General features: G+C 40.3%; 2 protein-coding genes across 12 annotated transcripts in view; both read left to right on the top strand.

Annotated features, from left to right (window-relative positions):
* The first annotated feature begins 1,704 nt into the window (after positions 1-1,704).
* LOC311259365 (ZP domain-containing protein-like) lies at positions 1,705-6,398 on the top strand. The gene is made up of 6 exons (XM_084356484.1): positions 1,705-1,864; positions 2,821-3,005; positions 3,524-3,924; positions 4,140-4,239; positions 4,502-4,694; positions 4,776-6,398. Exons 1-6 carry the CDS (start codon positions 1,795-1,797, stop codon positions 4,922-4,924), a joined length of 1,098 nt encoding a protein of 365 aa, XP_084212610.1. The 5' UTR covers positions 1,705-1,794; the 3' UTR covers positions 4,925-6,398.
* A 2,497-nt stretch (positions 6,399-8,895) lies between these two features.
* Positions 8,896-20,467, top strand: part of ppfia1 (PTPRF interacting protein alpha 1) — a 42,678-nt gene continuing 31,106 nt past the window's right edge. For all 11 annotated transcript variants that reach the window (XM_084356327.1, XM_084356328.1, XM_084356324.1 and 8 more), the window contains exons 1-2: positions 8,896-10,071; positions 12,386-12,655. In XM_084356327.1, the coding sequence (XP_084212453.1) occupies positions 12,386-12,655 (270 nt within the window). In that variant the 5' untranslated portion in view covers positions 8,896-10,071. The remainder of the gene's footprint in view (positions 10,072-12,385; positions 12,656-20,467) is intronic.

Here is a 20,467-nt window from a genome sequence, read left to right on the forward strand (position 1 = left end):
ATCAGAAGAGAAAGGTCTTTTGATGACTGATTTATTTTCAAACTAAATAATCAAACTCTTTGTTTTCATTTCTTTGACTGTCACAACCTGCCTTAACAGTAGGTGACAAAAGAGAGAGACCACACACAGTCTGTAAATAATGCCAAAGGTTTTAATTAACTAAATGAAATAAGCAATAAAATTATGTCCATCAGTCAATCAGTATGTATGCAATGTCTGTGTGGGTGTATAAATGTGGAAGTAAAAAGAGAAACAAATAACAATGTCAGTCGGCAGGTCGGGGCAAGAGAGCGAGAGAGGATCCTGCAGGTCTGATTTATAGCCACCTGAGCCCAGCCTGCTCAGGTGTGTTGCATCACTGACGACTCAGCTCCACCCATCAACCTCCTGAAACAAAGGAAATACACAGCCAGCAGAGGACAGAACAGGACCAACCCTGAGGCCGTCACATAACAAAGGACAACACAATTTATACTGTGTTACTTTGTTTATATGTGGCGGACCCTGCCACCTTTCTAGCTTCAAGCAGTGTTCTGGGACCTTATTTTCCTCTGAGAACAGCTTGTTTATTCACTTATGGAAAAATAAATATTTATGAGTTTGTGCCCCTTTAAAAGCCTCTTTGCTGCTGATGACCTTTGTTTATCCACAGCGTTTTTCTATCTCTTCCCTTTTAATGAGTCTTTTAATAGCAGAAAGTAGAATATTTGAGAAAAACAGGCCATAAATGTTCAATAATCTAAAAGCATGGATCATCAAACAGCTAATCTAGAATTCTGATGTAAAGCTGCTGAAGATCGATCATTGTGTCATCAATAGTTCACTTTGCAACTTACACAGTTTTAACTGTGTGCATCTTTTATTGTTTCTATGTTTATAAAACATTTCTTGTATTTATCATGAACTTTCACTCAGCAGTGCAGAGATGCCTCGTAAAGAGAAGAGAAATGAAGCCAGAACCAAAGAATGTTTGACATTTTTATTTGAAAAATGTCTTAATAATGTCAATTAATAATAATTATCAAACTAGATGGCAATTAATTCCCCATTTAACTCTGAACACCTGCCCCTCTGAAGGTCTCTGCGGTCATCGGATGATAATCATCAGATGACTCAAGAGACTGACAACACTTCTCTTGAGACCAGTCTATGTGTCAGTTTGGCCCAAGTGCTGCAGGAAAGTCGTTGAATAGTTGGAATGCAATGTGATACAACGTGTGTTATTTCCGTGCAGCCCCTGAATGCATCTCGGAGGGCGCGTGCACTCGGTTTCGGTTGGAAAGTGGCAGAATTAAGTTTCGATCTGACTGTTTTATCAGATCTCACTACGTGGCACACGATCACCGATATCAATACCGATGTGATCATTATGTCGTGATGTCTGAGGTGAACTTCCCAAACACACAGGTGTTTTCTTCCCACTGCTCCATCATACAATATAAATATATAGTGAATCACATGCACGTTTAAACACGAAGCAGCCTTAAAAAGGTAAATATCAAATGTTAATTATGTGAATCATCCAGTCTTATTAAGCAGCAGCAGAGATCTTAAATACAGCAGCTGTGAGTGTCCATGTTCTCAGGATGTGATCTGACATTGATCCCACTGAGGAAAGAATCGATACTCGCACATCAGGCCTGTTCACATCAGTAGAGTCAAAACTTTGGGGATCGATCCTCCTCCCCCTGAAGTGGTGCCAGATGTTTACAGCAGTCTCAGAAAACGGTCAAAAACCCCGACTAAACCTTTTGGAGAGTCTCAGATCCGTGAAGGGACTCCTGTGAGAAGAAAATGTATTTTTTCGCAGTTGTGGTCCTCCTGGGGACAGGACTGAGGACAGGACTGAGGACAGTGAGCTGCGGTAAATCACACTTTTCTTACACATTAGTGTGAGTGAAAGTAAGAGGGGTGAAGCTGTGACGTCTTTAATATTCAAATTTGTGGTATTTATTAATTTGCCTCTGAAGAAAGTTTGGTGATTTTAACATGTGTTGTTGATTGTGAAATAAAAAAACGAGTTTTGTTGCATCCACTGCAGAAAAATTCTCTGTTACGTAAGTAAAAGTACTGCATTGGGAATGTGATGTAAGTATGTAGGTCTAAGTATGAGCAGGGGAAATGTAAAAGCATTAAAGTACTAAAAGGAAAATGTCCCCGGTGAATGTTATGGTCTGCTATTATATAATTATTACTCATGCATTCATGGAAAATAAGCATTTTACTGTTGGAGTTGGTTGAAGTGGAGCACACCTAATCATTATTTTCATTATTGATGGATTTGATCGTTACTTTCTTGATGAACTGATTGATTGTTGGTTGGTAAAAAAAAAATCTGAGAATGGTGAGAAAAGCTAATTAAAAGTTATCAGAGCCCAAAGTGATAAGTCTGAACATGAAATGAAATTAAAAGACAATTAAACATAAAAGCACCAATTGTGTGTTTATTTTTCAACAAAACACATTTTTTAAAGTTAGTTGTACGTTTTGTAAAGTAACTAAAACTGTCAGATAAATGTAGTGGAGTAGAAGTATAAAGTAGCATCAGTAGAAAAGACTCCAGTAAAGTACAAGTACCTCAAATCTAGCACTAGAGTACAGTACTTGAGTTACATTCCATCACCAGTAGAGCTAAAGCACATTTGGAAATAAATGGGTGGAGTTACCCTTTAAAGTGTCCTGTGGAGTTTGTATATCTTACTGCATCAAGCACTTTAATAAAAGAAAATAAAGCTGCACACTGTCAAACTTATCTTGTTGACAGTGTGCAGTTTTCAGCATTACGTCCATAAACAGTTTATAATCCACCGTCTGCTCCAGTTAAATCCAGCGTGACCTGCACTGAGACCACCATGACAGCGGCCGTTGAGAGAGCGTCGTACCCCGGACTCCTTGTTGGTCATCTGCAGCTCCTTGAGCACGGCGACAGCCGCTGCAGCTTCCAGTCCAACAGCACCCACATCTACACTGTCGTCCCCCTCAACTCTTGTGGCACTAAGATCCAGGTAACGCAGGGTCGTAAGCGCCCGTCTGTTAGTTATCCCAGATAGTTATGAGTTTTTGGCCCAAGTGTGACAACATGTGCAGTTTTCTGATGGCCCAACTTTGGCCTTGAGTGATGGTGTTGACTCGGGGTGAGTGAGGCGGGATCATCTCAGCCAAAGGTCCAGCATATGTGAGCCACATGGGCCACATGTCAACCCAATCGCTAGAATATATTTCTGCGAAACCACTGATGAGTTGACTTTATGTCTCTATAATGTGAACGTGATATACCACATTTGGTACAAATGTCAACCTTGGACATATCTGTGGTTTGCAGAATCGTTTGCTAATATTTTTGCAACGTGTCGAGCCCACCTCATGACATTTTCAGCAACCTATAGCTGTAACCGACCATAAGTGACCCTGATGAGGCCCGATTGTGTCGGCTATCTGTGAATGCAGTTGCTTTTCCTTTTCATCAGTTAATTAATTTATAAAACCAGTATGATGACTGACCCTGTGACCTTTAACTCTGCAGGAAGATGATGACAACCTTATTTTCAAGAATGAAATCATTTCAGTCGACAACCCCAATGACCTGATCACCAGAAAATGTGAGGTGAATGTGCAGTTCCAGTGCCAGTACCCCAAACGGGGAAAAGTGAAACAGACCTTCTCAGCACACAGAGAGAACGTCACAGTGTTGGAGAAAGGCTTCGGCAGGTTCACCTACGAGTTTGAGTTCTACTCTGACAACCAGTACAGGAGCGTGATTAGCTCCAGTTTGTACCCTCTGCAGTGTGAGCTCAGGAGCAGGATGTACATGCAGATAAAGGCCACCACGACACTCAGCAACACCGAGCTGTTTGTGGAGTCCTGCAGTGCTGCACCATATGACAACCCAAACTCCCAGCCAACCTACCCCATCATTGACAAGGGGTAGGTATGAGTACGCCCTCTAGTGGCAACAGAGGATGTAACAACGTAAATATTGTTGTGTGCTTGTTTATGAGAAGTTCATCTACGCATCTTGTAGATGATTACCTCTTGTTACCTGTACCATGTGAGTCTGGATGTTAAAGTAAAGTCTTGATTTCCCTCTCGGAGCTACTGAGGCAACATGTCTTATGGTTTCTACGTTTTGCTCTCGCTAGGTGCAACAGGGACCCGACTGTTAAACACCATCCCTCCCCCACCAAGAGACACTTCAGGTTCAGCATGGAGGCCTTCAAGTTCATCAGTTTGCATGATCAGGTGCTGGGAATACACTGTCGTGTGAACAAAGGTTGAAATCCTGAAAATCCTGAGCAACAATGTGAAACCACCACATCTTTATACTGAAGCCACAGCATGTAACAACACATTACAAATCACCTCCAAACACCCCAAACTCTTATCACATTAATAATTGATATTTTTTCTAAATACTCTACTTTTAAACTCCTTTAAAGTTAAATATTTGTCCAGAAGAGACAATGTCTGATGATGTAATGACAGCGTGTCCTGTTGTATTCAGGTGTACATCAGCTGTTCAGTCATGATGTGTGAAATGGAGGCCGAAAACACCAGGTGCTCTCAGGGCTGCATCAACTCTGGGCGGTCAGGCCGTCATGTCCTAAGAAGAGAGGCTGTCACCCAGACTTCAAGGCACCTGGTTTCCCAGGGTCCCCTCCGCTTGAAGAGATCAGCAGAGGGCGCTGAAGGCCCAGGTAATGAGGACAGGGAGTGTTTCTGAACAGCACGCCTGCGTGTTTGAGAGTGAATTCACATTATGCTTCTCTTTCCTCCAGTGATCAACCTGAACCTGAACCTGGTCTTCATCGCTGGATGTCTTCTTGCAGCTGTCGGTATGATCAGTGCAGTGGTCCTGTACAAAACCAAAATGTCAGAGGTCAAATACCAACCTCTGAACGCATGTGAGAGCATCCCAGCAGCGTGAGCAGAATACAAGTTCTGTTGTTATTTACGTTTGAAGATCTCAAGCTTATTTTTGCTTTGCTTGCTGTCAGACAGAAAGTTTTATATTTGACATCCCTGAAAAGATGATCAGCTGGTACCTCAGCTGCTGGGTGTTCAGGTTCAGTGTTTACTGTTGTGGGATCCCATTTAGTTTCACAGCTGCTTCTACTATTATGTATGACAGCATGATGTCAGGCAAGTATCTTTATTTTATCCAATTATACCTGCGTCAAAGGACATTATTATATGTCTAAGAACTGTATAGCTCCATGTATGTCAGTTAGGATACTCTTGTTTATTGCATCATTAAATACATTCCTTCAGTTTCTTTATATCCAATACACACTAACACGCACCTTCACCTGGACCTGTGGCCAAAAAAAGTCCAGTAAGGGGCAGGTCTTTGCACCATGTGACCCCAGTTAACTGTTCTTGGGTCAAAGACATAAAACAGAAACGCAGAAAAATTGTCACATGTAATAGATTAGAAACAAGACGAAATGATTGGTAGTTTTCTTGAAAAACGACTCAAACAATTAATCACTTTGACACACACGTTGACACAATGCAATAAACAATAATCAGTGAAGATATTTTTTTAAATGATAAAGTATTCGCATGATAAGAAATTTAAAATATTAACTTTTATTGCTTAAAGTTGCAATATGCAAGAATGTTTGTTCAAAACTAAAAAGACGAGTCCTAAGCTCCTGTGCTAGCGGTGTGAACGCCAACACTCCTCTGGTACTCTGACTATCTGCACAGCTAACTGAGCTGACACGATAACAGTAGGTAGAGTCATAAATGTCTACATTAGAGTACATCATGTGATTGTTTCTGTACAGGAAGGCTTTTATCTAAAAGAACAGCCTCTATCTAAAGCCAGTAATGAATCGGTCTCTTATCGGGTTGATGATTTAAAGTGTGACTCCTTTTCTTTGCTTTGTATTGGCTCGATATGATTGTAAATGAGGGTGACCTCAATGATCTCTCAAATATCAATAAATAAAGATTGAATGAACTGGGTTGCATTGTTTTTTGCCTTCTGTAAAAGCTGTTATATGTTGTGAAATACACACTGGATGAAAAGAAGTTAACATTAGTTTATGATAGAAACACGACTGAGAAAGAAGAGCATGCTAATTAAAATATTATCAGTTGTAATCTGGTGCAGAGATGCAGATTGTACGACTTTTCTACGATTGACTGCAACTGGTAGCAGGGATAAGTTCAAGTACGGCACTGGCTGCATGAGATACGCCTCTTGTTTTTAAATTTTACGTCTCTAAATATTTTTTATTAATTTGTATATGCAAATATTAGCATTTTTATCAAATATTAGCATTTTAGCTCAATAGCTTCCAGGTCAGGCGATCAATTGACTCAAAATCATGTTGGGATCATGTAACTACACTGGCTGCATGAGATACGCCTCTTGTTTTTACATTTTACATCTGTTCATAATTTTTTATTAATTTTTAGGCTATATGTAAATATTAGCATGTTAGCTCAATAGCTTGTCAATAGCTTTAAACAGTATCTCTGCTTTAAATATCCCACATTTTTATTTTGAAAACAGGAAGTCGGTACACGCTGTAGTCGTCTTCTCCGTGTGTTTACTGTAAAGTCTGCAATACGGGTGCACTTGAAATGTTGGAGTGGCTTGCGAATGTCGAATAACCAACTTAAAACTAACTTCACTGAAGTCTTGTCATGATGTATTTTCCAGCTGGCCCAAGACCATTTTTTAAAGAGTTTTGGCTGAAGGAGTCGCCCCACAAAGGAAGACTCTTTCAGTTTATCACAAATATTAGCATTAAATCATCATTTTGAGGGTACATGGTTTTCACTGGGCAGGAAGGGTTTGAAATATGTAACCAGCAACGTAAATGATGCACAGTAGTGGAGTAGAAAGTGCAGTATTTGCCTCTGAGATACAGCGGAGCAGACAAAACTGAAGTTGCATGAAATCCTAAAATGTCTACGTCAGCACTTGAGTAAATATACTTACACTTCACCACTGGGTCAGAGCCTGATACTGTGTTTGTGTGTTTGTTTTCAGAATGAGGGAGAGAGACAACGTGAAAAAGGGACAGGAAGAGAGGGACAACAGGTAAAACACATAATACATGTGTATTCTGTTGAAATGTATGTTTCTGTATAATTGACCTGTTGTTTTGTGTGTTGTCTTCTCATTTCAGAGGGCCCCATGCCTGCCTTTGCCTTGGGCCCCAAATTTCTTAAATCCGCCACTGTTTGTACATGACCACTGCACTGATCATGCCGACAGCTGCAAGAAGACATCCAGCGAGGAAGACCAGGTTCAGGTTCAGGTTGATCACTGGAGGAAAGAGAAGCATAATGTGAATTCACAGCGGGGTTGAATGAGTGTTGCTGAAGCTGCTCTTAAGCTTGTCCAGAGTTTTGTGGAGGGGGTGAGAGACATTGTCCATGTTTACCAGCAGTTTTGCCGCGCTGAAGGTGAGGTCCGCCCGGGGCATCATGCAAGTTAGGACCGCCACTGGTTATGAGTTTTGTTAGTAGTTCGCACCTCCATTACGTCTGACAGACCGTTACAGACTTGGGATCTGTTTGTATGACAGTGGTGTTGCATTCAGAAACTGTAGGGGGCGCCAGATCACACAAAAAGACAACTTCTACGTAATGTTACTTATATTACTTTGTTTTCTGCTCCATCTTTATCGACTCCATCACGTTAACTGTTCTCTTACATCCTCACACTTACAGTCTCCTCTGAGCTGTGGAGAAATACAGAAACCTATACTCATGTGATCTTTGTCGGCTGAAAAGTGAAATTTAAATGTTAAAAAATCCTTGAATCAGTAAATAAAACAAGCGTTAGTCTTTTAATTCCCTCCAAAATACAAAGGAGGTGTTCTCAATGGGGCTAGGCGTCATGGCCTTTCAGTGATATTGCAATTTTTTAGGCTATATCATGCTACACAATGTATATCTCAATCCGCACTTCATAAATGCAACAACTGGTGGACAAAAATCAAATATCATGGTGTTTTTGACTATTGTCACTTTCTCAAAATATATACACAATGGGGATTCTGATAAATAATCATCAGTAATAGTTGTTATATCCAACGACTAAGTGGGTAAAGACAAACATTAAAACAAGTAGAACAGTCTGCAAAAGACAACAGTTAAGTCATATCACCATATAATAATATATGCGTATACAGCCCTGGTTCTGACTATTTCTAAGGACCCACATGCCTGTAATCAGATTACATTAAATCATTCTTGGCCTATCTTTTTCAAAGATGTGACATACAAATAATGGCAAATCCTGCCTGAAGATTGAAATTATAATGCTTCATTTTAATTATAAAAAGGTGTAATTGTATTTCCTTGGTAAGACTTCACATTAGTTTACACTCTGCATTATAAATAAGAGGCGCGTTGCGTTGATTAACCACAAGATGGCGCCCTTATTCCGTTTATTGTGAGTCTACGTGAGAGTTTCATGTGAATGTAGGTCAGTCAGTGAAATGGTTAAAAACTGTTACGCTAATTAAACTAAATATATTATTTGTAAAAAAAATTATGCAGTATTATGTTTACTATTTAAGTATATTAAAGAGTGCAATTTCAATTATTTATTTAAATTTGATATATATTTTTTCCAGTTATATTAATTTTAATCCAAAGGGGGAAATGCACAATTTTGTTTTCAGTCATGTTAAACTGCATTTTTGTTATTTTTTTATTGGCTGTTGAAAAAAAAAAAATGCATTCAACAAGTCTACAAAATTAAATAGGAAATCAAGACAAACAGTGTATTAAGTGTTACATGACAGGCCTCTGTTGTTATTATTGGTATATTAAAGACTAGTAAATAGGCCTACCTGCATTATAGATTATTCCATATGTCTGTATGGATGTTAAGTAACTGCAGCTGTGTGGGTTTACCTGAGTCCGACAGGAACTGAGAGCTGCCGCTGCTCTTCCCTTTCCTCCTGCTCCAGCCCGAGGAGCGCTCCTCTCCTCCCGTGGACGACCCGGCTAATGAAAAGTGCTAGCAGCGACACGGAGCCCACCATTGGCTGTCCCGACTGCCGAGGCTGGCAGGCAGTGGCGACAGGGAAGGACCGGACCGACGGACCTTTTTTTGGTGGAAATACCGAGAGAACCGCGGAAACTCGGACGGAAACGAAGGGAATATAAGTTTGTATCCGTGGTTTGGACTTCCCAAACGGACCAAAACCGCGCTAACGTTCAGTGTTAGCTGGAAGTTTTCGGGTCGAGCAGTGATGTGGTGACGCGACTCCACCGAGTCGACGGGAAGCTAACGTTAGCTGCTGCGCTAACGTTACTTGATAGATTAATCATTTCGGCAGAGCTTTGGAGACCTACTTCAGGATTTTTAATACTTATTTTAGTATTTTCGATAATGTAAGACAGATAGTAATGAGATATTATATCATGTTGTCTACTTTTTTACGAAACAGATCTTATCCTTAGATAACTACCTTGACGTTATCTTAGCTAAGTTAGTATATGAAACTAGCAAGTGTTAGCTACCTAGCTGGCTAGTAGCTAACGTTGGCTAGCGGTCGACTTTAAACTGACTTCAAGCCAAAGAACTGCTTCAAATTAGCTAACGCTAGCCAGGCTACCACTGTTTCCACGTCACCCAGCTGTAACGTCGTATGTGTAGCTGTTATGAAATGTTTTATTCGGCGTGTTGAACTTTATGTTAGAGGATGGCCGTTTGTTTTGACAAGCAAAGATAGACACTTATCTTCCAAATCCAGATATGCAATCATCGAATCACCAGCTTACTTAATGCTAGCTTGCTAACGTTGAGTTAGCCGGCCAAACTTGGAGTCCTGCCCCCTGCTCACTTTATGTGGGTTTCGCTTTGAGGCCTTTAGGAAATTATCCCTTTTTTTTCCAGCGAGAAGACCCTTTTTTGAAGCCTTAATGCATCCCAGCATCTGAATGGAATTTATATCCGCTTAATGACTCTGGATGTTTGTGGAGCTTGACAAGGTTGTAACATAAATTGGAGGACCTGGACTTTGTTGGTGTTTACTTGGCATCATAAAGTAACTTGGATTACACCTGCACCTGGACTAACTTTATTATTCAAAGGTGAGATACAGACACACGTGAACACTTAACAACTTCAGCCATAAAGTGAATTAGTTTCGTGTCAGAAACATATTTTGGTCTGTGTGTGACAGCACTGATTGAACTGTACTTCAGTTTCTGGCATTAAGTTGACCTTTTTTCCTGCAGGATGTCAGAAGACCAAATGTATATAAACTTAATATCTCATAAGTTTGACACTTGCAAGTGCAATTATAATTACATAAATCAAATCAAATCTCAACTGTGTCACAAGTGTCAATGTCCTCAGTCTGATGTAAAGACAGATTTGCTTCTCTGACATCAGTTTATCAGCTTTGTCTCACAATAAGAAGAGCTTTCAGTTTACACATAGGTTATAAGTAAGGGTGGGAATCACAGAGTAACTCATATTGTTATTGATATTATCACGATACAGCAATTCTGCGATAATCTTTACATTGCAAGACAATCATCTAATGATATGTCCTGATGTGTTACTCACTAAACAATACAAAATACCCCTAAAAAGACAAAGTGCAGGAGTTGTGTATTCAATCACCGCATTGTGTTGTCAGTTTGACAGAATTTGAAATGAACTGAGTGGAACAAAGTATAAAAAAGTGTTTAGCTTCTTAGCTCAGTGCATCGTTAACAAACACACAGACTGAAACATGTTTATTTCCATGTGTACCTTCGTTTCAGTGTAAAATAGCCATAAACTGCTAAAAGGCAAAAGTGCCAGAAAACAGAACAGTTCTGGAGTTTAAATGTTTAAAGGAAAGATGCAGCTACATTTTTTTCAATCTGTGTAAATTAGATTTACAGACATTTACACAAGGAGAAGCTCTGAAGTAGTGACTCTGGTAAATCGAATTGTCAGGGGATGTTTTGTGTTGTTTTTTGGTCCCACCCCTCATCTTAACCGAGTCACAAGTGGTGGTGCCTCAGTCTTCTGTCATGCTTCTCTGATATTCACTTATCTCTGCATCATGCTCCAAAAATAGAAAATACTCCAGAAAATAGAAATGCTCCAGAATTGTACTTAAGTCGATGAAGTGGTTTTATGTCCAGGTCTATTTGAGCGTCCTGCCGTCAGATCACGGTTTGTCATCTTTACTTTTTGACGCACAGGATGTCTGTGCTAAGTTCCTCTGGACCCACCATCTGTCACACCCTCTCGTGGATGCTGTGTGACCCTCCCCCTCATAAACATTGTTGAGCCTGAGTGGCTTGACCTCAATATGGAGCGTTGGTTTTGATAAATTAGGTTATGTTTGGCTTCTCCCACCAGAAATAGTGTTTACCATCCAAAACAGGCAATCTGCAATTGAAGTCAATTAAAGATTGCACGTTGTTTTTCGTCCGGTTAACTCACATGTAACAGGTAAGCTCCAGCCATCGAACACCGTTGTTGGAAGACACAGTTGAGTGTTGGTGCACTGAAGCGAACACAGTGGTTTCTGAAAGCAAATGGCTTTTGGCATCTCAGGCGATGCAAAGAATAAGATGAAGGGGGTTGCTGTGGCTGCCACCAAGTTCCTACTGGACTTGTTCCAGTTTGTAAATTGTTGTTCCTTGTAGGTATGTTAAATCCAGCTCACATGATTCTTGGCTTTTTGTCTAACAGTCTGTCTGCAGGACCTAAGCTCCTTGGTGTGGAGGTTGCTTCTAATTCCCCAGACCTTTCTGCCCAGCTGTTGTTAGATGCAACACGACTCAGAAAGCTTCAGACAGCACAGCTCTTTTTGTTGTCTGTCATTCATTTAAGTGTTCTCTGTTGTTTTCTAAACAGGACCTGTGTTATTTAACTTGACCGTTTACCTTGGGCAGGTATATTCCAGCAGTAGTTAACCATTAGTAACAATCAGTAAGCACGTTCAGCTGTTTTGCCTTCTGCTCGGTCAATAAGCTGCTGTAGTGGCCATTGCAAAGTATGTGGATTAATCACCTGGGAGATGCACTTTTAAACTTGCCGTCTTCTGTCTTATCTCAAATCTGTCAGGACGTCTGCTTAAGAAACATTCATGTTTTTCTCTTGATATTAGACCTTTAAAAATAAAGAGAGCGGGAACGCGCCGCTCATACTGGTTTATCGATGAGTATTGAAATAAACCCTCCAAACAATCTAAATACTCCTGGAAATGTTTTGGTTTATTGTCCTCACTCACTTTACAGTTCAGATGTTTAAAAACTGAAATGTTGCATTTCATCACGTCTTTTCTTCTCCTGAGATTTTCTTGCCTTCACCATTTTCATCTCCATTCTAACTCCAAATTGTTTCTTCTCCTGCTGTCTCCTCTGGCGCTGTTCGGTCCTGTCTGATCCGTGGTCGTAGATGATGTGCGAGGTGATGCCCACCATCAGCGAGGCCGAAGGGCCTGGCGGGGGAGGCGGCGGTGGTCGTCGGGGCTCTGGCTCTCCACTGCAGTCGGACTCGGAGGGTCACTTTGAGTCGCTGATGGTGTCCATGCTGGAGGAGAGGGATCGTCTTCTCGACACTTTGAGAGAGACTCAGGAGAATCTCGGCTTGACTCAGGGCAAACTGCACGAAGTCAGCCATGAAAGAGACTCATTGCAGAGACAACTGAACACTGCTTTGCCACAAGTAAGTGAGAGAGACCTTTTTTATTCATTTATTTTTTTAAAGAAAGCTCAGCCGTGGAGTGGGATGATATGAGCATGTGTACTGTGAGATGAGAGAGATTTATCAGCTGCAGTTGCCATCTTGTACAAAGTAGGGTTGTAAATCACATGTCTTTATTTATTTATGTATTTATTTAACATTTGCCTTTGTCACAAAGTCTGCCCCGATAATCAATACAATTTAATTCATATGTCCATTTAACACAGTAGAAGCTGCCACCACTTTCCTTTCTGGTTCTGGCCATTAAAGAACAAAAACAACTCATGAATAATAGCAAGTAATTGTAAGGGTTAGTGCAGGAAAGTTTACTTTAAACTGACTTTACTAACACACAAAAAACATGGCTTCCAAAATCCAACATATTCCCACTAGAGGTGTGAACCTTCACCGGCCTCATGATTCGTTTCAATTACGATTCAGCTGTCAACGATTCAAAAGCAAAGCGATTCTCGATGCATCTCAGTGTACGGCATCCTCAACAATCTATCAATCATCATACAAAATAAAAGTTGCATCTTTTCAATGCATCAAACGAAACATGTATCCATCTGCAGCGCCTCACATGTTCGTTGTTATCTACAGTAAGATTGTTTTGACATGGCAGCTTTGAGATAAGACATTTATTGACTCTGTTGCACACACACCTCTCAGAGTTGGACGGCAAAGTTGACAACGCCTCCTCAGATCCTGGCTGATTAGCTGGGCTCGCTGTAACAGTTATTATTCATGCCTGCAGACGTTATCTTCATGTGAAAATGGCTAACGTGATTAATAATTGTTGTGTAGCAGAAGTCTCGTCCACTTCCCAGCAAGTTCATAAAATTCGACATGTGCCCCGAGATGTCCGTTTAAAAAAATACTCAGAGTTTTTTAACTCTTGCAGATGGTCTCTGCCTCCCTCTGACATACCTCCTACATAAGTAACGTTAGGCTTATGTCCGCCCACAATCCAAAGCATGGGAGCAAAGTCGAGTGAGGCTTTATTGTCCACATCGTGATTCATTTCATAATCCAGATATTTCCACTATCTGATTTATTCCCAGGCGAGTAAATATCCTCATCATCTTCTTCTTGTTATAACCTGCCTGGTGACAGCACTGTATGACTGTTAACAAATGATGTGATCTTGGACAGACAGGGTGACATGCACGTGTCAGGAGGATTTCAAAATAAAGCAGCATATTTAAAATGATTATATGGATCGATGTCACAGTGGATCGTTGATCACCGAATCGATATATTGATTCGGATCAATGGATTGTTACACCCCTTCTGCTAAGCTGTCCAGAATATCTATCAGGTCTCAGGATGTAAAGGTCAAGAAGACGAACATGTCTTTGTTGCTATTTCACATCATGAACATTTGTAATGTTTAAAAAAATACCAGCACCCTGCGTAATAATCTTCCTGTATGGCTCCTTGCTGCACTGTCAGCCAAAGTCTAAATCTCACCTTGAGATGACCACTCTCAAAGATCTTTGGCTCCTACGTTAGAGAAAGTGATACCAGAGTCTAGTGCGGTTCGGGTACCTGTACGGCCGACTGATTGAAAGGTGCAGTGGGGTGTGCACAAAATAAAATAAGGCCCTATTTTTCAAAACAAGAAGATGTTTCTTTCTCAAATACCATTCAGTCCTACTGTGCAGATAATTAAAATGTAAGAGTCTTACAGTAATTAGGTTGTCATAGCCGTGCTTCCGTTTCTTCTATTTGCATAACGTAATGTGGAACGAACGGCGATCCCGACTTTGTACATCTGCTTGCAGGTCTTTGTTATATTAATGACTCATGTTTCTACCCGCCGTGGTAAAACAAAGCGGTCAGGTTTCCAGATTTTAATAATGCATAAGAGGCTCGTTATCAGTTAAGCGTTGTTGTAGTTTTGAATAAATATGCATTCAGTGTATAAAGTTCAGACGCTGTTTATTGTCGGCGTTTGTTTCTTTATTAAATGAGTGTGAGGGAGCCATGAGGCTGTGAGCGATCACAGCTCAGAATATGACAGATTACAGATCACAGTACTTACAGCAGAGGGGCCTGTGGATTGTGAGGGACCACTGCATAAAGAAAGCAGAACAGGTTACACAGAAGTCTAACTGATCGTATACAAACTTTCCTGGAACAGCAGATGGTAACAGCTGATGTTAAACACACTTGTGGGACGCAAAGGCTTTTATTTGCAGCTCTGTGTTGTACTGCCAGGAAAACTACATCCATAGTGAAAACATTGAGACACAGTGTTAGCACTCTGAGTCATTCAGTTGACACTTAATGTAGTGCAGAATAAATATATGGAAAAGTAAAGCGTTGTCACCAGTAGCACTCAAGTTATTGTGTTTATGGATGTTGAATTAATGACAGCATTGGAGGCGAACTTCTTAACAACCAGGAGTTGTTGATCTTGACGAATGCCTGTGAACCGAACGTTGATTTAAAAAGATAGGTGCATGTGGAGCCAGTGGGTGCGAAACTTATCTGTCAAATATCATCAAAAATATTTCAGAGGAGCCGATCTCCAGCCAGTCAAGTCATTTACTGAACGTGGAAAATCAATTGTGGTAAGCTATAGACAATGAATCAAGGATTTATTCAGACTAAAAGCTAAAGATATTAAAGCTGTAATCCTGTCGACGCAGGGCCATCTCACAAACATCCAACATGTTTAGGTGTTTCAAACTTGTCTTCACTGCGTTGCCTTGAAGGGATAAAAGTGTATATATTTGGGGAAAAATCATTGACGAGCATCATTTTCATCATCACTTTACACACAGCATGAAATATCCCCCAAGAAACATTACTTTAGTGATGTCTGTTATCATTTTGTTAGCTTATGAAATCTCACTTTTTAATCCAGTCTAACAGGTAATCAGTCACCATAAATCTACTTCTGTCTGTATTTCAGCTTCACTCTGTTATACTCGTCGTCTCTTCCTGTTATTCATCAGAGAAGTTTCAGAGTTCATACGTGTGCTTCGCTGTGTGCCCGTACGTGTGCATGCTTGCTGCTGCTTATGCTGCGCTGGTGTTTTCAGCTGATTGTCTGGCTGTCTGCCAAGCCTCCTGGGATTTGTATCTGGAAGGCCAGAAAATCCAGCTGTTAAAAAAAGTAGAAGCACTTTATATGCTGTAATCTGGTGTTAATACACTACGTGACATTCTTTTGTTTTCAGTGCAGTTTGCGTGTAAATTACCAATCCAAAACCCCTTTTTAGCCGTTTTCACTTAATTCCGCTAATTGATTAATAACATCATGTAACCGAAGGATTAGATCACCTCGTCAGTAGGGCTGCAGATAACGATTGTTTTCACGATCGATGAATCTGCTGATTAATTGCTTCTTTTCTTCAACTAACGACCCAGATTCCATAGACTCTGGATTTAATAACATAAATGACAAAGAAAAGCAGCAAATCCTTCCCTCAATTGTCTCATCGATTAATTGATTAATCATTACAGCTCCACTCATTAGTATTTTATATTTTATAAACCTTATATAAGACTTCAAGACCACTTGCGTTAGCAGGCCTGTGTATCAGTGTATCATGTTCTGTTGTTTTGTCAAATCCTAACTTTAAATATGTTATTTATTTAGATTTAAAGAAATCTCGGCAGACCAATTACAGAATCCAGATTTAAACATTTGTCAATCATTTTTAGTTTATTTTAGGATTTCTTAACCAGAAGCTCTTACACAAAATGCTCCATCAGAATTTTAATTTGTTTTGTCTTGCATCTCTTCTCTGTCTTGGTTTCATCCATCATAGATGAAAGATTTATTAATTGATTCACGCTTGGCCAGTGAATCTCGATTTGTAGACTTAATATTGGATCGAAGATGGATTTTCAGTGGTAAAAGCACTTTTCAAGAAGCGTTTTCAATGAAAGATAATTGGAGAATATGTAAACCAAAGGGAACATAAAATCAAGAACAACTAAAAGCCTGAGGACTGCACTGAGATACTGAAATTACCCACCATCCCGTGCAAATGTTGTGTATCGTAAAGTGTATTTTACTGACATTATCCCCTGGATATGATGTGAAAGCATCAACGTACCATCAGTGTAGGAAGCGTCTGTACGTCAGCAGCCAGATTAATTACAAAGTGTATTGTTGTTTTTCCCACTTTCCGCATGTGTTAGCATGTTGGAAGCATTAATACACATTTGCAGTTCATTTATATTGAGTGACAGATGCTTTGTGGCTGTACTTGAGTATGACATCCTTTTGTTGCTCCAAACCTTTTCATCACTTATTTTAAACATCACTACAACCAATCTGACTGCACATCTGTTATGAATATTATATTCCATTTCTGCCAATAGATCCTCCTAATTCCTACACATTGGACCTTGTAAGGACCTCTACTTATTTGGTTTAGAAAGTAGAGTTTGTAATGACTGACCCACCGATTTAGCATTAGCCTATTGATACTGTCCTGGACATTATTAAAGTAAGTTCAGTAAGTTTTTACATTTTTGTCTCAAAAGTGTGATTTAAATATATTGATATCAGAAGTGGCATGTCGTGTTGGCTGCTCCCCTGACATGTTTGTTCTCACGAGACTAATATTATCACATGACCTCTGTGTTTGGCAAAATATGGTCATTAGTATGCAGTGGAATATTTACTTAGCAAATTACGGACATGTCTGAAGATTTGCACAGGATTAAGATCACAGACGTGTTTTGCAATTATGATAAATTAACAGAAGTCCCCAGGTAATACTAGTCCTGTTCGAATTGGGCTCTAGTAACCGTAAAGAGATGTTAATGGATGAAATTGGTGCTGTCTTGAACAGTTGCATTAGGGAGAGTCTGAGTGTTCAGGCCGGAGTAGATAGGTAAAGGGGAGGTGCAGTTTGTCGTCCCCTCCCTCCTGGTGAGCGTACCCTTCCACTGGAATGCACAAACATTCCAGGGCAGCTCGCTCACACGTCAACAGCTTTTCCAAACTCCAGCGGCGCCCTGTTGAACGGTGTCTTTTTTTTGTTTTCTCTTTATGCTGTACAGTATGTGTTCAGTGTGCAGGCCTAATTGGTCCGACACTCAAACAAATGTTGTCTTGTGGGAAGTTCATTGACTCCAGTTTTTATGTGTGCACAGATAGATTTCTTTAGTGATCCAGTTTTAGGGCCCACATGTTGCGGCGAAGATAATTTCGTTGCTTCTGTGTCAGCCAAGGCTTGTAATATTTCTGCTTGAAGTGGGCCTCACTGGGTTTATGTCTGCTGGCAGTGAAATTCCAGCTGCTTTTCTGCAACTGCTGTGAAGATTGTTAAGGCAGTAAAAGTAGTAAAATAAGTGGTAGTAGTAAGCTAAATGCTTGGTGTTGCCTCTTTATGTTTTCCCACACACATTTGTCAGGTGACGCTCTGGGTGACCGCTTTCCTCTCCCAACTCCTCACTGCAGAAGAAGCAAAAAGTCCCAGCCAAAACCACGACCACATGACAATGTCAGGCACAACTCTTTCATATGTCAGCATTAAATTCAGTGTGAATGAAACGAAGGAAACTATCCGAGCATTTGGACAAACAAACAGGTGTCATTGACCATTTGTCATGGGCGCAGTTGTGTTGATGACTTTTCCACATGGTGATGCTGATGTGTTGTTTCTAGTGTGATGTCTGGTGAGGGCTATTGCCTTTGGGCGCAATTCTAAATGTAAATCTTAATCTGAAAATAATATTGTTTTGTCGAACATGTGAATTAAGTGGAAATTCAGTTTAATTAGACATATTTTGTGTATTTTTTTTTTCGGTTATGTGTAAGCTAACGGGACATCCTGTCATGTCTGTGTTTAATGAGTTTACTGGACTTTCTGTATAGAGTTTTTTTGCACTTGCACATAAGCTGCGTGTGGTTCAACAGTCCAGCAACATACTGTCTCAGTGACACTGTGAACTAGAGGCTGACTCATACTGGACATTTGGGGCAGATGACCATACTGATTATAGGCAGTAGGATTGCAACGGGATGAGATTTTCACATTACAATTACCACCGATAGCAAGGTTTTGTGGTATCACAGTATACAGCATTACAAAATTAATAGTGTTATTGTCAATTACAATTATCCTTAAAGGAATGAAAACAGAAGGGTTTACTAGTTTTACTAGGTTCATGTTTTTTGTATATAGGGTCTCCCCAGACGTTCAGACCATAAACAGCACTGCCTTAAAAAATGCAAGTGGCTCTTGCTTCAGGTACCAGTGAGCAGATGAAATACAACCCATGAGGCTGGTGTGAGTAATGAAACCCCTGCCTGTCTGTCACTGTGAGGACCCTGTCGCCGCTCATCTCGGTCAAGGCTCCTCTCTGTTCTGGTCCCACAGTGGTGAAACGAACTCCTGACTGAAGTCACAGCAGAATCACTGCCCATCACACGCCACAAGCTGAAAATCTACTCACACTCTACTAACACAGTGCCAGCAAACGCCTTATTTCTGCATAAATGGAAAAAAGTCCTCTATTGCACTGATAAAAGTTTAAGTTGCTCCCTTTCCTCTGAGGACATTTAGCTCTCGTCTTGCATGGAGTTTGATTTGGACAAAAGCACCTCCCAAATGAATGTTCTGTATTATACAGATTAGGGAGTTTGAGGGCTTATCAGATACCACAACCCTGTGGTTTATAAGACTACAACAACTTTAGAAAGTTAGCACTGTGTCAGCTATTTTATCAGTTGTGTGGTGCACAGCAGAATGACAGTCGAGCTGTAATCGGACTGACCAGCGCAGTGCTTTGTCTGTAAATCTGTTTGATTTGAAATGAAAGTGAGTACGGGAAGTATTTTGGTCCTTGAGCCTTCAACTTTAAACTTGCTGAATGAACAAACTGCAATGTTATATGGCAAAAAAAAAAAAATGTCCTGTTCTCCATCTTAAGCTATTGTGCAAGATGAGAAACTGTTCCGTGCTGTTAAAAGCTAAAGAGGTAGAAAATAGACTTGGAGACCTCAGTATTGGGGTTGTGGTTTGGTAAACATCTGGTGTAGTAGGCAAAAAAAAAAACTTGATCTCTCTGATTTATGATTCAAAAGCAGAATCACAGGTGTAAGTTGTTTGTGATATTTTGCTCATGATTTAGAAGGGGCCAGTTGACCACACTGACCAAAGTCAGTGGCACAATGGCATGAATTCAGAGTGCACAGTGGTAAGACGGAGACAAAGACTGACTTGTTTCACACAGTGACATGAAAGTGACAGAGTGCAAGTGTTGCCTTTTGCCAAATGTGAGCTGAATTTGAAACTTAAAAGGGAACAGACCGAAGACAGGGAAGTGAAGGCCGTGCTCCTCACTTCACTTCGGCCTTAAAGCTGACTGCTCTCTGCTGTTAACTTCCCACAAGCTGCACCAAAGATCCTTAAAGCTGTTTTTTGTGAAGCAGTTTCTTGCAGCAAGGCACAATGTTGTGTTAGAGGAACTGATCAGATTAAGATGGTGGGCCCTATGTCCAGAGCTTATCATTTTTTCATGCAAACTGTCACCAGATCAGTAATACAGTCTTAATATTGTTGTCTTTGTAAACCAGATTTCAGACAGCAGCTGATACATGGCACCTTTTTAATACCAATGTATTCACCGTCTCAGTAGAGCTTCACTTTTTAATAAAGGTAGTTTGCCAAACAAAATTTAAGTTATAATTTCAGTGTGTTAACTATTCCCTAGCTATATGTATGTATACCTGACAAACATGTATCCAACTGAATGATGAGCCTTATGAGGCACCAGCAGCTTAGCTAAGTGGGCTAAGCAATAAAAATAATGTCAGTA

The sequence above is a fragment of the Pagrus pagrus genome (assembly GCF_965226575.1).
Source record: "Pagrus pagrus genome assembly, chromosome: 1".
Lineage (NCBI taxonomy): Eukaryota > Metazoa > Chordata > Actinopteri > Spariformes > Sparidae > Pagrus > Pagrus pagrus.

Excerpts from the sequence above, each read along its gene's own strand:
- LOC311259365 (XM_084356484.1), top strand. The coding sequence starts at position 1,795 with ATGTATTTTTTCGCAGTTGTGGTCCTCCTGGGGACAGGACTGAGGACA. Across the intron at positions 1,865-2,820 it reads ACTGAGGACAGTGAGCTGCG|TTAAATCCAGCGTGACCTGC; the intron begins GTAAATCACACT and ends CGTCTGCTCCAG. Across the intron at positions 3,006-3,523 it reads CTTGTGGCACTAAGATCCAG|GAAGATGATGACAACCTTAT; the intron begins GTAACGCAGGGT and ends TTAACTCTGCAG.